Here is a 17,355-nt window from a genome sequence, read left to right as displayed (position 1 = left end):
AAAGATCCTCTTTCCAAATAAAGTCATATTCTGAGGTCCCAGATAGACATAACTTGGGTGAGGGGTCGGGGGAACCTTCTTCAACCACATACAATATGCAGAAATTAACTACCCTCCAGCAGGTATGTAAATTCCCAATAACGTCTACACCAGTAGTTTTCAAACTTACCTGCTCCTTAGGCTAGATTCCGATTTAATTGGTCTGGAGGGGAACTTGGGCTTGTTTTCACTTATTCCAAGAAATTTTAATGCACAGTCAATGTTGAAAACCACATTTTAAGACCATTTGTTATGGTATTTATTATCAGCAGCATTAGGTCACTAATCATAATCATTATCCAGTATTTAATGTCTCAGGCATTGGACGAAGTACTTTACATACATTATCTGAGGGAGAGCATCAGGGCAGTTCTTGCTCTCATTGTATAGATGAGGGACACAGAGGGTTAAAGATGCTAAGAAAACTGCCAAGGGACACAAAGCTAGGGACGAAGACACCCAGAAGGTCTGACTCCGGAACCACAGCTCCTCTCGGCCCTTAGCTCTGTCCAGACTCAGAGCCTCTCATCTTGCTCTTGTCTTCAGCTAGTCTCAGCTATTTGGAGAAATCGTAAACATTTTCAGATGAATAACCGCTTGTCTTCACTACAAAGAAAGCGAACAGCTTGAACTTTTGGGATGTGAGGGTGAGTCACAATGGTTTTAAGCTAATGAATGACGAGGCATTATTATTACATTTAGTTTCTTCATTTCTCCCAGTTTCATGAGCTCAGACAAAAAGCATGCATGTAAAGGACACCTCTCTGTTATATTTCAAAGTTTATTTGCTTTAACGATACATTGAAGCCCGGCTGTTATCAACCTGGGAGAACAGCTTCTATGACAAGTGATACTCTGCAAACCTTGCATCACTGGCGGTGCCTCTATGCATGTGAAGTCACCTGTTTTAGGTGGTCATTGCAGGCTCTTGGGTTTCCTGTCTTTTCTCTTTGGGTCTTGCTCTCATCTCCCTGGCATCTCATTCTGTCCTGGAGTCATGGCTTCTGCTCTGGGCCTTTCCATTTACAACCTTCCAGACTCTTCCTCTATCCTTTAGAACCTCTTCCTCCCTTGTTCTGAGCTCTCTCATTGCCTCTGGTTTCCTGAGTAAGAAACACACTGTCCCGCCCCCTGGGCCTGTGCTCCCTTCCCCACTGGGAGCGTAGAGACGAGTGGTCCCTTTGCTTCAAGACTGAGCCCAGCTCCCCCAGTGCTGTAGGCAGAGCTGAACCTCACAGGCACTGATGCTCCTGCCTGTGCCTAGGTTGCCCATCTTCCTGCTCAAATGCCCTTCTTGCCCCTGTTAATGTCCCTCCTTTTCATGAATCTGACTGCTCTGGGTCCTACCAGTCCTTGCTTCCTCTGAGGTCCTGTTGCATTTAGAGTCAATCCCATGCCTTTTAGATCTTAATTGCTGTGCACTTGCCTCCCATAAATGGACCCTGCCTCTCTAAGCCATGCGAGGAGCTCCTCAGGCGGTGGAAACAAAGCGTGCACATACATCACCGGTGTTCCTCCCCGCCTCATCTGCACGATGCCAGGCACCCCACTGGAAGCCACCTGCAAATGCCTGAGGATTAGTTTGCATCCTTGCAGTTCATCCACAGGGTTCACACAGGTCAGAAAAGCATTAGCTTTTTGTGAAGACACCCAAATAATGCCATCAGATCATGTTAAAATTTTTTCACGAAGACCAGAATTAATGATGGCATCCTTTCCCCTCGCAGAAATCCAACCCAGACTGTTTTCTTTATGGTTACAATATTTTTAACCATTATTGGACTCTGTGATGGTGGCTTGTTCATTAGAATGGGACCTATCCATGGGGGTCGACGGGTGGCTGGCGGAGGGAAAACGGACCCAGGGGTATCCCACACCCGGTGGTCAAACCAGAGGCACGAGAGATGTTTTTATCACTGGTGCAGAGTTTAGTGGCTACTGATTTCTGAGAGCTGATTTGCAATGGCTCCATTTACAACTCATCCTTAGAAAGTCCAAACAGGCATTTCGAGCTTATCATTTGACTCCAGCAACTTCCCTTTCTCCCACGACCATACAATGAGTACTGTTTCTCATGGCCATGGCCATGGCCAGAGTCAAATACTGTGATGTCCTCTGAACGTAAACTCTCTGATGTGAGCACTTGTTCAAGAGGCTAAACAGGACATCTAAGGAAAAGCCAGCTGCTGGCCATCAGGAGCCATTCCCTGTGGTTGGGGGGCAGAAACGGCCCCTCTGGAGTTTCTGTCGTTTGCATCCTCGCATTATTTTCACCTCATTCCCTACCTTTGACCTTTGCATATTGAAGACATTCTGTTGTTCTCGTTCTAAGGATAATTTAGAAAGCAAAACTTTAGCATATATCTGATGATAACTTGATCCAGCATTTTAGCATTACAATTCAAATTAACATGTCTGTTTGGATTTTAACAACTAGGAAAAGCTAAAAAAAAGCACTTGGTTGGAAGCCCTTCAAAAGTATCTAATTAGCTGGAGTTGTGCTTTCTGCAAAATGAAGCAATGCAGTCCTTCCATCAGGACATAAACACTTGTTTGAAGTTTTCTGCTCACGCCAAGGGGAGTCATTCTCTTTGTGTAAAATCAACTTGAACTTTAAACAAAAGTGACTTTAAAAGAAAATTAACAGGATGTGTATATATGGGTTTATGAGCATTTAAAAATAATTACAAATGCGTACTCACAAAAAAAGGAGACGCCTCGCTTGTTCTTAAATAGATTGCCTTAGGGCAGACATAAAGGCTTGTGTCTTTGATTCAGACTTAGTTAAATTAGGGTTAAGAGGGGGAGGGATGCATTAGGAGTTTAACATATACACACGACTGTATATGAAATAGATGATCAACAGGACCAAGAGCACAGGGAACTATACTCAGGATCTTGTATAAAGGGAAAGAATCTGAAAAAACAATATGTGTATGTATAACTGAATCACTTTGCTGTATACTTGAAACTAACACAGCATTGTCAATCAGCTATACTTCACTTAAAAGAAAACAGTTACATTTGACAAGACCTGGGTTTTAGGACTCCCTGGGAACTCCAAGCTTTTAGTACTTTATTTCAGGAAAAAGTCCTTAGCCTATGACATTCATTGGCTTCAGTGTCTGCTGACCTCTCTTTAGACACAAAATCTATCTCGGACCCAGAGCGGTTTTGGCAGCAGGCAGGGAGCTCAGAGCTGATTAGGAGGCACTGGCCCCAGGAGGCAGGGGTCTCCCTCCTGACAAAACCAAGCCCTTCAGTCCTTCTGAGCACAGGGTCTGTTTCTACACTGGAAGCCTAAGCACGTGTGTGTGTGTGTGTGTGTGTGTGTGTGTGTATTTCTTGATAGGTACATAATTTGTTTCAGTTAATTTATTTTGTGCTTTTGAAAGATGGCAGGCTCCCAGTTGTAAAAGCAGAAACTGGGCTAGGTATTTCCAGCCAGAAGGGATTTAATAAGCGGATTTGGATTGGAGCTGTTTTGGAAGGGCTACACAAGCAAGGGGGGGACAGACCAGGAAGAACAGTTCCCACGGAGCCCCTGCCCTGCCCCACAGCATCACAGAGCCTGTGGGCCCTGTCTCTTTGGCCCAGGTGGCCAGGGAGTGGTTAGAAGCACTGATTGTTGTCACTGCTCTGGTTGGAGCTGGTGCTGCTGCCACAGCCAGACACAGAATCTCCATTTCCTCCTTCCTGCCTTCTAGTCTCACACCAGTGCCCCCTACTGGCAGAACCAAAACAGAACCCCTGCTGGTAAAGGATTCTGAATAGTGAAGTTTCCATTCCTCCAGCATCTGAGATGCAGAACAAAGCACAGAGGACTGACAATGTGTGGCCCACAGGGCATCACAGTGCTTTAGAAATGGTTATTATAGCATTTCAATCATGTAAACATTTATTTTAAATTAATTTTGTTTTGGGAGTTCCCTGGTAGCCTAGTGGTTAAGGATCTGGCATCATCGCTGTTGTGGCTAAGGTTTGATCCCTGGCCAGGGAACTTCCACATGCCATGGGTGTGCCAAAAAATTAATTTTATTTTTGATACATACAAAGTATGAAATAAATCCTTTTTGACAATTTCTCCTAGGGGAAAGTGAAAAAGATCATTGATTTTTTTTATATTACAGAATATTTTGTGCATTTAAAGAATATTTGGGGACATCTTAATTCATACAATTCAAAAGCAGCTGGACACAGTCATCAAAAGACTAGCTCTTGCTAGGCCTTGCTGGGTCATTCCTCTGCCTGTTCCTAACCCAGTTATCCGAAGCTCAGCTTGAGGAAGCAAATTATACTCTTTGGGAGTTTATATTTGATGCTGGCTGATACTGAAATGTTTTCTGAATCAAAGCGTTTTCTCTGGGAGTTCCCACTGTGGTACAGTGGGTTAAGAATCTGACTGCAAGCAGCTCGGGTCTCTGTGGAGCCTCCGGTTCCACCCCCAGCCTGGTGCAGTGAGCAAAAGGAACTGGCATTGCCACAGCTGTGGCATGGGTCACAGCCGCAGCTCAGATTCAGCCCTGGCCAGGGAACTTCCATATGCCATGGCTCTGGCCATAAGGGAAAAAAGTTTTCTCTGGCAGTTAAATCATCTGTTTGACTTCTGAGATTTTATATACTTTACTTCTAGTTGCATTCTCGTTTAATTCTAGTGGGAAGTTATTTTGGATAAATGATCACCTGCAAGTTTACTTAAAATGAAACTGTTGTACCTTGAGAAACCAGTACCTACACTGATGATAAATCTCTTTTACGTTGCCATGGTTACTAGTATATGCATATATGTAAATCTTCTTCTTTAATCTCCATAAAATTAAAAAAAAATTTTTTTTGGCTGCACTTGAAGCATGAAGGAGTTCCTGAGCCAGGGAGCAAACCCCCAGCACAGCAATAACCCAAGCCACAGCAATAATGACACTGGATCCTTAACCTGCTGAGCCACCAGGGAACTCCTCCACACATTTTTTCAGCAACTGTGAAATAATATATGTGTATGTATAACGAATTCACTTTGCTATTCACCTGAAGCGAACTGCTGCTGCCCTGAGTTTGTTCTCCCCCCTTCCATGTTAAGTCGACAGGGCATTAGCTGTAGAACCAAGACAAGAAGTCAGGTTTTGTAAGTGAAGATTTCAGTTTGTTTATGAATATGTATCTATAAGACCACCCATAATTTCTATTACAAAAACATTAATTTCCTCTTCATGCTACCGTCTAGAGCAGCGGCCTTCAAGCTGGGGCAAGCATGCCCCCTGGAGGTGTGCAGAGACAGCCACGGGCAATGGCAGCCTGAGTGCTTTGAAGGGAGTCAACACTCAGAGCCTCCACTCACTTATGTCCAAAATGGATCTGCCTGAGGATATATATGTATGCGGTGCAGATGCAGGTCCTTTTCCCAAGTCCTTTGAGACAGGAATCCTGCTTCTCTTCCATCTGACTATGTTGTGTTGACCTGGGGGTTAAAAACCTGTGGGGAAGCAAACAGTGGGGTAATTTGGAATATCGGTAAGAAAGTAACTAAAAAAGAAAGTACATGCATACAGGGAATCTGATCAATACTCAGTGGTGGCCTGTATGGGAAAAGAATCTGAGAAAAAAAGAATGTATGTATAACTGACTCACTTTGCTGCACACCGGAAGCGAATACAACATTGTATGTCCACTTTGCTCCAATAAAATTTTTTCAAAAAAGAAAGTAAATGACTCCAATGATTTGATTAAGCGCTTTCTGTAAGTCTGGTGGTTTCTGTTTCTTTTTTTTACAGCAAGACTGTAGGAGTCTTAAATACAAATAATTTTGATGATAGATTGCAGTGTGAATCTTGGCAAATGCTTGAGAAGCAAGCCAAAGAATTGAGTGGCCCTCCTGTAGCAAAACTCTCTCCGCTCCCGTTCATTTACTTACACAGACAAGTTTTCTTGGCACATAAATTTGTAAAAATGAAAAATGTGGGTAGAATTGATGTTGAGCCCTAACTCATCCTAGTAATAAATATCCTTCCTGCACAGATTACGTGAACTACCTGGAAAACCCCAGGTGTTCTTAAGATTCTTCTACTAATGGAGAGGTGCATCGACCACAAATTTTCACTCCTCCATAATAATTATTTTCCAAGAGTCGTCAGATCTTATGTTTTTGCCAATTATGTTCTAAGAGTAACTGTATGCTGCAGGTACGGCCCTAAAAAGACCAAAAAAAAAAAAAAAAAACCCAAAAGTGACTGCAATTATAATCCAACCAGAAAGGAGTCTAATGTTTAGAAATATTGTCACAGAAAAAAATTCGATTAAAGGTCAATTTATAGACATAATTTATTACTCATAGAAGTGCTTCTTTACCTGTCCATCAACACAACACATGTCAACACAAAACGCAGTGTTTTCTACATAAAATATTAGGAGATATATATATGGGAATGAAAATAAAAATTCCGAGTGAAAAAAGATTGGTGTCAAATTTTAGACTTTTGTTTTCAGTGGATGATGATAGGTGTCCCATGGCTCTGATTCTTAGACTCTACTGGATACAGTTGAAAGAATGATTTTAAAATGTCAGTATTTAGAGTGTCCTGGAAATTACATCCTTGGCAGATATTGAAACTGATAAGGAAGACATTTATATATCTCTATAAAGATATGTACAGATACACTTCAAATTTTTATTGAAGGAAGATGCCAACAGAAATGTTTAAGTAAAGATCACTGGTCTATACAAAAGATTAGGTGTCTTGAGGATAAGCATTGCCACACAGCTCCTGTGTATCTTTCTTTCTTTTCTTTCTTTCTTTCTTTCTTTCTTTCTTTCTTTCTTTCTTTCTTTCTTTCTTTCTTAGGCCTGCAGGTGCAACCAGTGGAGGTTCCCAGGCTAGGAAGTCCAATCGGAGCTGTAGCTGCCAGTCTACACCACAGCCACAGCAACACCAGATCTGAGCCACGTCTGTGACCCACGCCACAGCTCATGGCAATGCTGGATCTTTAACCCACCGAGCACGGCCAGGGGTAGAACCCATGTCCTCATGGATACTGGTTGGGTTAGTTATCGCTGAGCCACCACGGGAACTCCCCACGTGTCTTCTTTGTTTTCCCAGTTTGACCTCGTGTGTGACAATGCTTGGATGCTGGACCTCACACAAGCCATCCTCAACCTGGGCTTCCTGGCTGGGGCGTTCACCTTGGGCTACGCAGCGGACAGGTAAGCACAGGTGTGACCGCCACTTCACACCTAGAATACGATGTATACGTGTGCAGAGGAAGATGTTTCGTGTTAACTGTTTGAAAACTCTTCTTTCTAAATGTAGACAAATAATCTTGATTCCACCATTCAAGACCGTCACATTTATTTGGTTGGGCTAATTCTTTCCTTCTTAAACTCCATATCCCTTGAACTGTGTGGGAGGTTGGGATGCCCCCTGTGGGTCTGCACGTGTCTGAGGGGAAACACAGACCGGCAAGGCAGTGAATTGGTGGTGGGGCCGATGTGGCGGAGCTGGAGATGATGCCGCGTGCTTTAGTAGCTCAGTGGTCGTGGTTTGATTAATTTAGCCTAAGGTCAGCTCCTTACCAATTTGTTTCACTTACTTTTTAATGAAATGTATTTTATTTTACAAATTAAAAATCTGCAAAAAGCGTTTCTAAAAACCATTGAAAGAATTTGATCTATTACTGAACAGTCGTTAACGATACGTTACTGGCAGACCCAATGAGGGTGTATCTTGAGGACAGTTGTGCTTCTCTGTTTAACTGTTCCTGCTTCAGACATGGTTGATGTTGGCTCTTTTCCTGTTTATTCCTTTATCCCAGTTCCAAGTGTGAAAATACGGGCAGGAATCTACTCATCCTTAGGACAGGGATAGGAAAGCTTTGGCCCTTGGCTCTACCTGGTTTACTATTCTTCCGGTCCCTCTGGCCCAGGCTTGGGGTCCTGTCGACCAGGCTTGCGGTGGACAGGGCGAGGAGGGTCACTTACAGAGCTGCCCACAGCAATAAAGTGGCCAATTCAGGACAAAATGCCCCAAATGCTGTAGGCAATTGATGGTCTGTGTTTGACCCGACCAACACCTCAAAATGGGTAGAGCCTTTGGTTTCTTTTTCGGCTCCTTCTGTCCCTTTGCTTTGGGCTGTCCCCACCCCTTCTCTGCCTGTGACTCCCTCCTTCATCCTTTGTGGCTGCTGCTCTTTCCCCTTTTCCCTCCCTTTTACCGGTGTCTTTCCTACTATTTTTCCTTAACAGCCTTTTCAATTCATCTTTTCTTCCTTAATTCTCCCCCCCCAACCCCCACCACATCACTCTTTCTCCAAGCGGGATGCCACGTGGAGCTGAGTTACAGATTTTCGAGACGTATTTCTTGCATTCTCGTGTTACTCCTCCTAATTTAAACACCGGGTTTCGCTTCTTGTGCACGCTTCTTTTTCACAACCAGTAAACATATCTTCACACCGGAGGAACTTGGCCAAAAGAAGGGGGGTGGCTTTTCCTACCTGTGCCGTAAGGGGGGCTGAGAAACTGTCCTCAGAAATGACCTGTGCTTTAGGGATAAAGACAGAGCCATGAATCATGTGGCTTCAACTCAGGGCTGCCCATCTTTCGGCTGCTTCTGTCCTTTAATATTCTTGAAGAAAAGCACAAGAACAGCAGAGTAGGTCCTGTATCTCTGAGAGGAGGTGGGAAGGGCAGAGATGAATTTAGAAACCTGGATACACCAAGGCTGCTTGTCTCCATGCTACTGACTGAAGCAAGATGTGGTGTGAATTTGGTGGAAATTTCTAAAGGATATCTTTGCATCAAGTCTCTCAAAGGTCATTGATGACAGGCCCTCACCGGCCAATGGCCTGGCACAGCTCCACTGAACCACTGAACATCAGACTCTCAGAACATTGCCCATGGTGACCTGTGCCTTTTCCTAAGCTCTTTGACAATAGTTGTGTAAATGCTGAAGGTAAAACACAAAATTTAAGAACAACTCACGTTCCTTGTGAACTTTGTAGTTTGTTGAGGGCTTTCGCCTTAGCAACTCATTTGAGTCTCTGCGGTGTCACTGTTTTTTGAAAACCAAAACCAAAACCTGAGTCTTGAATTGCTTAAGAATTTCACCTAAGGTTGCATGACTGGTGGATGGTTGAGCCAGAATTGAAAGCCAGGTCTCCTGGCTGTCATGACCATTTCAGCTTCTTTCTCTCCCATCTCTTTCTGTCGCCACCCACGGAAATGCAAACTGTGTCACCAGGGCGATTACATGTGAAAACACCTTGTCATGGAGAGGGTCACCTCTTTGGAAACTGCAATCCCAAAGGATACATTCTGCGCTTTAAATTTTGTAACAGCCTTTCAAAGGCGTATGTGTTTACTTGCCCTGGTTTGGCTATAAAACAAGACATGGCATCTTCAGCCGTCCTTCACATGGTGAGATAAGGAAGTTAGGAAGGATAAAGTTTCTGTACTGAAACCGCTGTGACATGTGCTAGTCTTCTCCTTGTATTGAAGGAAACGTTGAAGGAAATCTCTGCCTCTCTCTTTCTCAAAAAGGTACGGACGAATAGTCATTTACTTAATATCCTGCCTCGGTGTTGGCGTCACCGGCGTTGTGGTGGCATTTGCACCCAATTTCCCTGTGTTGGTGGTCTTCCGCTTCCTCCAAGGCGTGTTTGGAAAGGGAACATGGATGACATGCTACGTGATTGGTAAGTCGAGGCTGCGCCTCCTTGTCTGTTTGAGAACCAGGTTAGACAGGCGAGACGTGCCTGCTGGTCAGGCTTTCTCCTGCAGGTGTGGTGCTGCTGCAACAGTCGTCATTTCTGCAAACGGTGCAGGGACAAGGTTCTGACTCTTTAGCAGTTAAGACTCCACCTAAGTTGGGACCCACATATGGAATATCCCACACCACTGGGGTGAACCACTTCATGGCCCTGCCATGTTGTTATCACATGGTTTCTCGCTTTGCTTTATTCGAGATTAATTTTTTTAAAAAAATTCCATAGTTCCTTGATTTTCCATGTATTTCTGTGATACAGTTGGAGCGAACATTGCTGTGTTCTCAAATACTGTTTCTTTAATGGCATTCCTTCTGTGCCAATGGAGAACATTTTACCACGCGGAGGTGTGACCTGACGACGAGAAGTTCATTTACAAACCTTTCCTCTTTCTTACCTGGAGAGATGGACTTCTGAGTGTGACACAAAAAACTTCCCTTTGCCCTTTGTTTCTATTACCGGGGACGGTCCTGGCTGCCCCCTTTCCAGTAGTGTCCGGGTCGAGCCCTGAGTGTAAGAACCATGGTAGGTGAGAGTTCCTGCTGTGGTGAGGGGGTTAGTGACCTGGCCCATCTCCGTGGAGCCGCTGGTTCAATCCCCTGCCCAGCGTGATGGGTGGAGGATCTAGTGTTGTTGCAGCTGTGGCTTAGGTTCGATCACTTGCCCAGGCTTGGATTCCATCACTTGCCCGGAAACTTCCATGTGCCATGGGGGTGGCTGAAAAAGAAAAAAAAAAAAAAAAAAGAATCCTAGTGGATGGGTGACCAGGGAAAAGTAAAGGCTCTTTTTTGATTATCGCTCCTGACTTGTGGGCTGCCACTCTCTTTCACTACTGCTGGACAGTCCCTCTTTGGGGCACCGACTTTGGGGACCCTCTGAAGATCTTTCTTGTGGGCAGGGAAGGAGAGAGGGAGCTAGGAGGGTGGGCCGTCACTGGTGGGGGCAGGAGGAATGACTTTGGACTGTGAAGCGTTTTTAAGGAGACCCCAGTGTGGGTGTGGTATTAGGGCAACCACAGAGCAGCACATCCCAGGATGATCAGAATTGGGTTAGAGACGGGTAGAAAGTGAGCAGTGGGGGGGTGGGGAAGGAAAGGATCCAGCAACAAACCCCCCATGTGATATTTAAAGAAGTATCATGTAAATGAAAAGGCCAACAACATGGAGGGAATTATCCTTGTGAGAGTGAAACCGTTATCTGTAGATTCTAACATTCACGGTGTATCCCTGAAAGAGACAAGAAATGTGAATCTTTAGAGACTGTGGAACAGTCTAACCATTTTACTGTGTGTATGTTTTGATCATTACAATTACCTTGCAGAAGAGTCATCATATAAGCTCTTCTAAAACCCATGCATATAGTATTTGGCTACCTGGGAAGGGCGCTGGGCTGGGTGTGTAGGGGAAGCCCAGCAAAGGCTTGTTGATGACAGCCGGAGAAGCACGTGAGAGGAAGGCACCTGAGTCAGCTGGAAGGCGTATTCCCATCATGTCGGGGCCTATGGAAGCTTGGGTATCCTTAAGAGTCCTGTGTTGTAGTCTAGCAGTGCTGATGGATGTAGCGGGTGTAACATCTCTGGTTGGTTGGTTGGTTGGTTGGTTGGTCGGTCGGTGGGCTTCGAGCCTATCCTGAGCTTCCCTAACCTCTGTCTTTGTTTTCCTTCAGTGACGGAAATAGTAGGTTCGAAGCAAAGAAGGATTGTGGGAATAGTGATTCAAATGTTCTTCACTCTTGGGATCATAATCCTCCCCGGAATTGCCTACTTTATCCCCAACTGGCAAGGGATCCAGCTGGCCATCACGCTGCCCAACTTTCTCTTCCTCCTTTATTACTGGTAACGTGGGCTGGGTCACTGTCACGTTTATCGTTATTCCACAGAAAGGGAGAATCCACGCTTCTAAGTCAACCTGACCATGAGGACAATTAGATTTTCTACCCTCTCTGGAATGGCTGTTGGCTTTGAGAACCTCTAGAGACTTTGAGCATTTTGTAGAGATTACGTCTCGATGATTGACTAACAGGTGTTATTAACATGAATGAATGAAATTCCAAAATGCAAAATTCTGACTCAAGGGAATTATGGTTTATTATTTATGACTTTATGGAAATGGCAAGGCCACAAGCCATATCTGCCCGCAGTTCAACATGCAGTTTAAATGAAAGGTGTTTGTGTCTCTGTATCTTTTATCAAGCAAATTAATAGTACTCAGGAATTTTCTGAGGAATAAGAAAGTTGTTATCAGATAGCTATGGATGTGCGCATTTGATGCTCATCAGAGTGACATATTTTAATTCTTCCCCTAATTTAATTTTGATGTATGGGCAAATCAGTTTACATAACTTGGGTTCTTAACCTTTTCCTAAATGCTCCTTAAACCCCAGTTCTTTTCATATGTGTAATTGAGGACGCTACAGCCTAAGATAGCCTTCTTGCAAGAGTAATGTAATACTGATTATTTTTATCATGAGCAATGATTCAGTTTATCAAGTGAGCATTTTCCCCTCTCATTATGAACTTGTGAAAATAATCTGTGTCTCGGAGAGCCTGTTGTAAGCCCTCAGAATCTCCTAAACATGCATCTAATGGCCAGAGCCACTTGGATGGAGGAACTCAAGTCAGTAACTTTCAGGTTTTGAAATTCACAGGCATAACTCAAAAAAGACTTCTTTTCACCAGGGCGGTCCCCGAATCTCCCCGCTGGCTGGTTACTCGGAAGAAAGGAGATAGAGCCTTAAAAATTCTGAGGAGCATTGCCAAATGCAATGGGAAATATCTCTCGCCAAACTACACGGAGGTAATTTTATACATTCCTCGTCACGAAGCGCGTGAGAGTGGGTGAGTTAACTTGTCACTGATGCACGTGCCATCAAACATCTGACTACTCCTTTTGAGTTTGGCTTTAAAAAAAAGCAAGCCTTGAGAGGAGTCATGATGGGTCGTAGGAAGAAATAATTGCAGAGTCGTAACAGCACTGCAGTTGAGCTGAATTGGTCCTTTAGTCTATATTTTAGTAGCTGAACCATTGAATTATTATACTGTACATACTAGAGGCCCCACAGTATTTAGTCTTTCAATCATCCTAATTGTGCAAACTCTAAAGCTTTTCTTGACCGTTAATCTTAGTCTAAATATTTGTCTTTAAGCTTAGTCTTGGAAATGTTATCTATGCCAACCAGAGCTTGAGCAGTAGTGTCATAGTTCCGCCTTTGACGCACACATGTTGGTTGGTCTGCCGTTCTTCCCTTTCTTTCTTTCCTTCCTTCCTCCAGCAAAGGCTTTTTGGAGGCCTCTGAACCGCTGCACTAAGAGAAGGGGGGGGTAATTAAAAGCTCGTTCTTTGCTGTTTGGAAGAGTTGCTGTGCCGTCGAAGACACACTTGTATATTTGAAGCAATGCCTGAATAATTAGAGCAGCATTTGAAAAATAGATGATTATGCTTCAGCTGCAAAGACAGAGTGAATGCAGAACAGAAGGATTATTATAACAGGAGTATTCAGGACGAATTTTCAAATTTTTAATATTAACATTGCCAAAGTTGTTTTCTTTAGCAGCATTCAGTTTGTTTTGATAGAAACATTCTGATAAAAATGGGCTTTGTTGGTTTTATTGTCGCTTCCTCAACTTCCTGGCTCCCCAGAACTGCCCAGATAACGTGGATTTCTACCATCTGCTTTGACTCTTCTATTAAGCAGCAAGCAGTAGGTTCTGTTGTTTACAAAGCTTTCAACTGACCAATTGTCCCTGATGGAAATAGGTCAGTGATGTACCTTGAGGTTTACAGGTCATAAAATATATGGTAGGAGTTCCTGTTGTGGCTCAGGGGAAATGCATCTGACTAGCATCCATGAGGACACAGGTTCGATCCCTGGCCTTGCTCAAGGCGTTAAGGATCTGGCATTGCCATGAGCTGTGGTGCAGGTCCCAGACATGTTCGGATCCCGTGTTGCTGTGGCTATGGTGTAGGCCAGCAGCTGCAGCTCTGATTCGACCCCCAGGCTAGGGGGTCCAGCCCTAAAAAAAAAGGTAGATAGAGCATGACTGTTCTCACCACAAAGACTGTGGTGATTCCTTGTGATTCCTTGACTGAGCACATCTGAGCTGTGCTTTTAGGAAAAAAAATACCCCGCTGCCCTCTCAGCTTGCGCTCTTCACTCAAGCCATCAGTCTGCACAGCTGGGTCAAACGCATGATGCATTTTACTCAACTAGATGGGTATTTTTGCTCTTCCTCCAGCAGTATCCTGAAGGCGTTGCACACATAGTCCCAGAGTAGAAGGTCTAAATCGAGGTGTTAAGAATAAAGAAAAAAACAGTGTGTGCTGATGGCTTGCGAAAGAAGATGCGCATTAACCAGGCGTGTCGTCGTGTGTCACCACGACAATGGGTGATTTCCGAGAACAGCTACATTCTATGAGTGTCTGGTTCAGCGCTGCTCTGGTAGACCCACTGACCCACTTCAAATTCATGAGCAAGCTAGAGATCATTTCAACAGAGAGGTACCCAAACACTCTACATGGCGGTGATGGTATAAGATCGTGAGCTGTGGATCCAGGGGCTTCTGTGACACTTTAACTCTAGTTTTCAGCAGTTAGACAGATGCTCTCCATTTGAAAGTCAAGTTTGAATCAAATTTCAGTCTATCTAGGGAACGTACTCTAGCGTCCTAGCTACCACTGCGGGCACAGGATCTTGGGGATGGTTATGTGCTCTGATTGGCTCATGAGCCTCTTCAGTCTTTTTATTTATTTATTTATTTTTTTGTCTTTTTCTAGGGCCGCACCCACAGCATATGGAGGTTCCCAGGCTAGGGGTCCAATTAGACCTACAGCTGCCAGCCTACACCACAGCCACAGCATGTGGGATCCCAGCCACGTCTGGGACCTACACCACAGCTCACGGCAACGCTGGGTCCTTAACCCACTGAGCGAGGCTGGGGATCAATCCCGCAACCTCATGGTTCCTAGTCGGATTCGTTAACCACTGAGCCACCACAGGAACTCCCTCTTTGGTCTTTTTAAAGGGATTCTTATCTTTTCTTTTCCTAGCAAAGTTGCAGGGTGGAGAATGCTAAGGTTTTCGTTGTGTTTGTTTTTGGCGTTCCATTGAGTTTGCTGCGGTCTGAATTTCCCCGATGGCATCCCTTAGGCTTTAACATGACCCTCTGTCTCCTCCTGTGTTCTTGAGGATGGAATACAACTAAATTTAACTAAATGGGTACGTCTTAGAATGAAACAAGCTCAGGTTTGTTATTTGGGGCAAGACTACTTTCTAAGTGGCTTTGTACTTTTCCCCTAAGAGCCACCTAGGGTCTGTCCGCCTGTCCCTTCTTTTGTGGTGTTCGCTGCCACGGATAATCATTGCTTAGATTTATTAATTCATCGGAGGTTGCAAGTTGACCGTTTCCCATGTTGTCGTTATTTCTTCATCTGTTACTGGAATACTTATATCATCACATCAGTTGACGTGACTCTCGGATACAGTTCCTGCAGGAAGAGCAGGACGCATGGCTAATTCTTTCTTTCTTTTCCAATTAGTGAATTGGTTCCTTACATTCTCGAAAAGTGATGGGTGCATTGTGGGTTTCTTAAGCCTCCTTGTGCACTCCTGGATTCATAGCCACTGTCTGTGTTTCAGTCTTTGGCAGTTATTGTTATTATCCTTACTGATGCTCAACTTGCCCCATCTTTGGACAGACAAGGTTCATCTTTGTTGGTTCCTGAGTCTCTCTGCCACACCTCTCGCAGTTTCTGAAAGCTCCCTTGGCTTCCCTGCTCATGAGCACAACATTTCCAGGCTTGGAGTTCCCACTGTGGGGCAGCAGATTGAGGATCCACCGTGGCCACAGGTGCCTCCTGGATTTGATCCCTGGCCTGGGAACTTCCAGTGCTGCAGGTGTGGCAAAAACAAATAAACAAACAACAACAACAACAAATATATATATATATATATATATATATATATATATATATATATATAAAATATAATATATAATCTTATATATATATAAGATTTCCCAGGCTTGCCTTGTAAGTTCCAGTCTCATGCTTGTAATCATCTGCTTCCAAAGGGGGCTTCAATTTTTGAAACAAATGTTGTCGAACGGAACCTATCCGTCTCCAACCTTTCAATACTGTACAACATGAGCAGAGAAGCAAAGTGTTGTTTTTACAAAGAGAAAGAACGAACACTTCCATTTAAAACACCTCGCTAGCAGCTGAGTTGGGTCAAATTATAGACCAAGGTATAGTGTCCATTTCAGAGATCTTCCCACGATCATGGCAGAATGCCTCTTTCCATCCTCAGAAACACCGGCCAGTAGGGCAGGCCTTTGACTTGAACTCCGGCACCAGCATCAACGCAGGATCCTATTCTTGGTTGGGGGTCACACGATCAATGACTCACATTTTGGTGACCCAAATGGCTATTGCCCAGGTCAGCCTCAGGATCACCTTGAAACCTTATGCTGACATAGTCACATCGAACCTCAGAAACCTTTTGGCGCCTTAGCTGGGAACCTGCTCTCTGGACGTAATACGTGGAAGGTCCTCACGCCCAAGGCTGAGACCCTCCTAGACCTTTCTCAGAAGCTCTCTTCCGGCAATCCTGACTTTTGGAAGACGTCCCTGTCACGTAAATTCCTCATCCTCCAGACCGCCAATTCCCACCTCACCCTCAGGCTGCATTCCTAGGTAGCAGGATGAATTGCAAAGAATCTGCTTGGGTGCAAAGCAGCCCGAGGACATCTGACAACCATGACTCTGGCCCCTCCTCTCATCACAAAAGCTCAGCCACCTCCCAACCTAGCCTGTTGGTTCCCTCACTGGCACCAGAGGTCCCGGGCTACTGGAGACCAGAGGTGGTAGGGTGCCAGGTCGGGGCAGAAGCTGTAAAGGCATCACCAGGGTCAGACGGCTCTCTTGCTCTTTCCATCTGCCACAGGAACAGCCCAGCCAGCTTGGAGCTGTTCCTTCAGCAGGTGTCCAGAGTGAAAAGAGTGCGACTTGGAACAGAGCTGTGGCAACGGACCTATGGCTGAGATATGGAATGTGGCCAAGCAGTCACTGTTTCCTCAGTAAACATCTCAGAGATTTTGCTACAGAGAATTGAGGGTGTTTGTTTTTGCAGCCAGAGTTAGCTAATGTAGCTGACCGGAATCGTACTGGGTCAGTTGCCTACGGAGAGTTGAGTGATCCAGCGTGTTTTTGGCCATCTGGAGGACACTGGATTGTGGTAGAGGAGATTCATGTTGGAAATAGTCACATCTTGCCCCTTATTTCCAGTGGGTGAAGATACTTCCTGGCTCCACTGATAGCGGGCACAGCAAAGTAACTTGCTTGGTCTCATGGTGGTATGCAGCCTGCCCTCTGACCCTAGGCTTGGCCATTTGGGTTGCCTTGGCCAATGGTAAGCGACCAGAGGTGATGCAGGAGAGGCATGAAGTGTGCCCGTGTGCTTGGGCTTGATGTCCAGGCTTCAGCCATCACTGTGAGAAGAATACGTCTGGGCTCTCCTACTGACCACATAGAAGGCTAAGAAACATTTGGAGGAAAGCTGATCTAGCAAAGC

At 44.7% G+C, this 17,355-nt stretch overlaps 1 protein-coding gene across 3 annotated transcripts in view; it reads left to right on the top strand.

Annotated features, from left to right (window-relative positions):
- The window catches only part of SLC22A3 (solute carrier family 22 member 3), a 97,819-nt gene that overhangs the window by 34,670 nt on the left and 45,794 nt on the right, over nt 1-17,355 (top strand). For all 3 annotated transcript variants that reach the window (XR_014843704.1, XM_003121106.5, XM_085022214.1), the window contains exons 2-5: nt 7,131-7,234; nt 9,566-9,720; nt 11,455-11,623; nt 12,467-12,584. Coding sequence is in view for 2 of the 3 variants with exons in the window: in XM_003121106.5 (XP_003121154.2) it covers nt 7,131-7,234; nt 9,566-9,720; nt 11,455-11,623; nt 12,467-12,584 (546 nt within the window). In the remaining variant the exon portion in view is untranslated. The remainder of the gene's footprint in view (nt 1-7,130; nt 7,235-9,565; nt 9,721-11,454; nt 11,624-12,466; nt 12,585-17,355) is intronic.

This window comes from Sus scrofa, chromosome 1 (assembly GCF_054392235.1).
Source record: "Sus scrofa isolate SSC_HxYL_T2T_F1_AM1 chromosome 1, Sscrofa_HxYL_maternal_Yorkshire_Landrace_v2.0, whole genome shotgun sequence".
Taxonomy (NCBI): Eukaryota; Metazoa; Chordata; class Mammalia; order Artiodactyla; family Suidae; genus Sus; species Sus scrofa.
The sequence above is the reverse complement of the archived record's forward strand: the minus strand, read 5'-3'. Positions and strand labels throughout refer to the sequence as shown.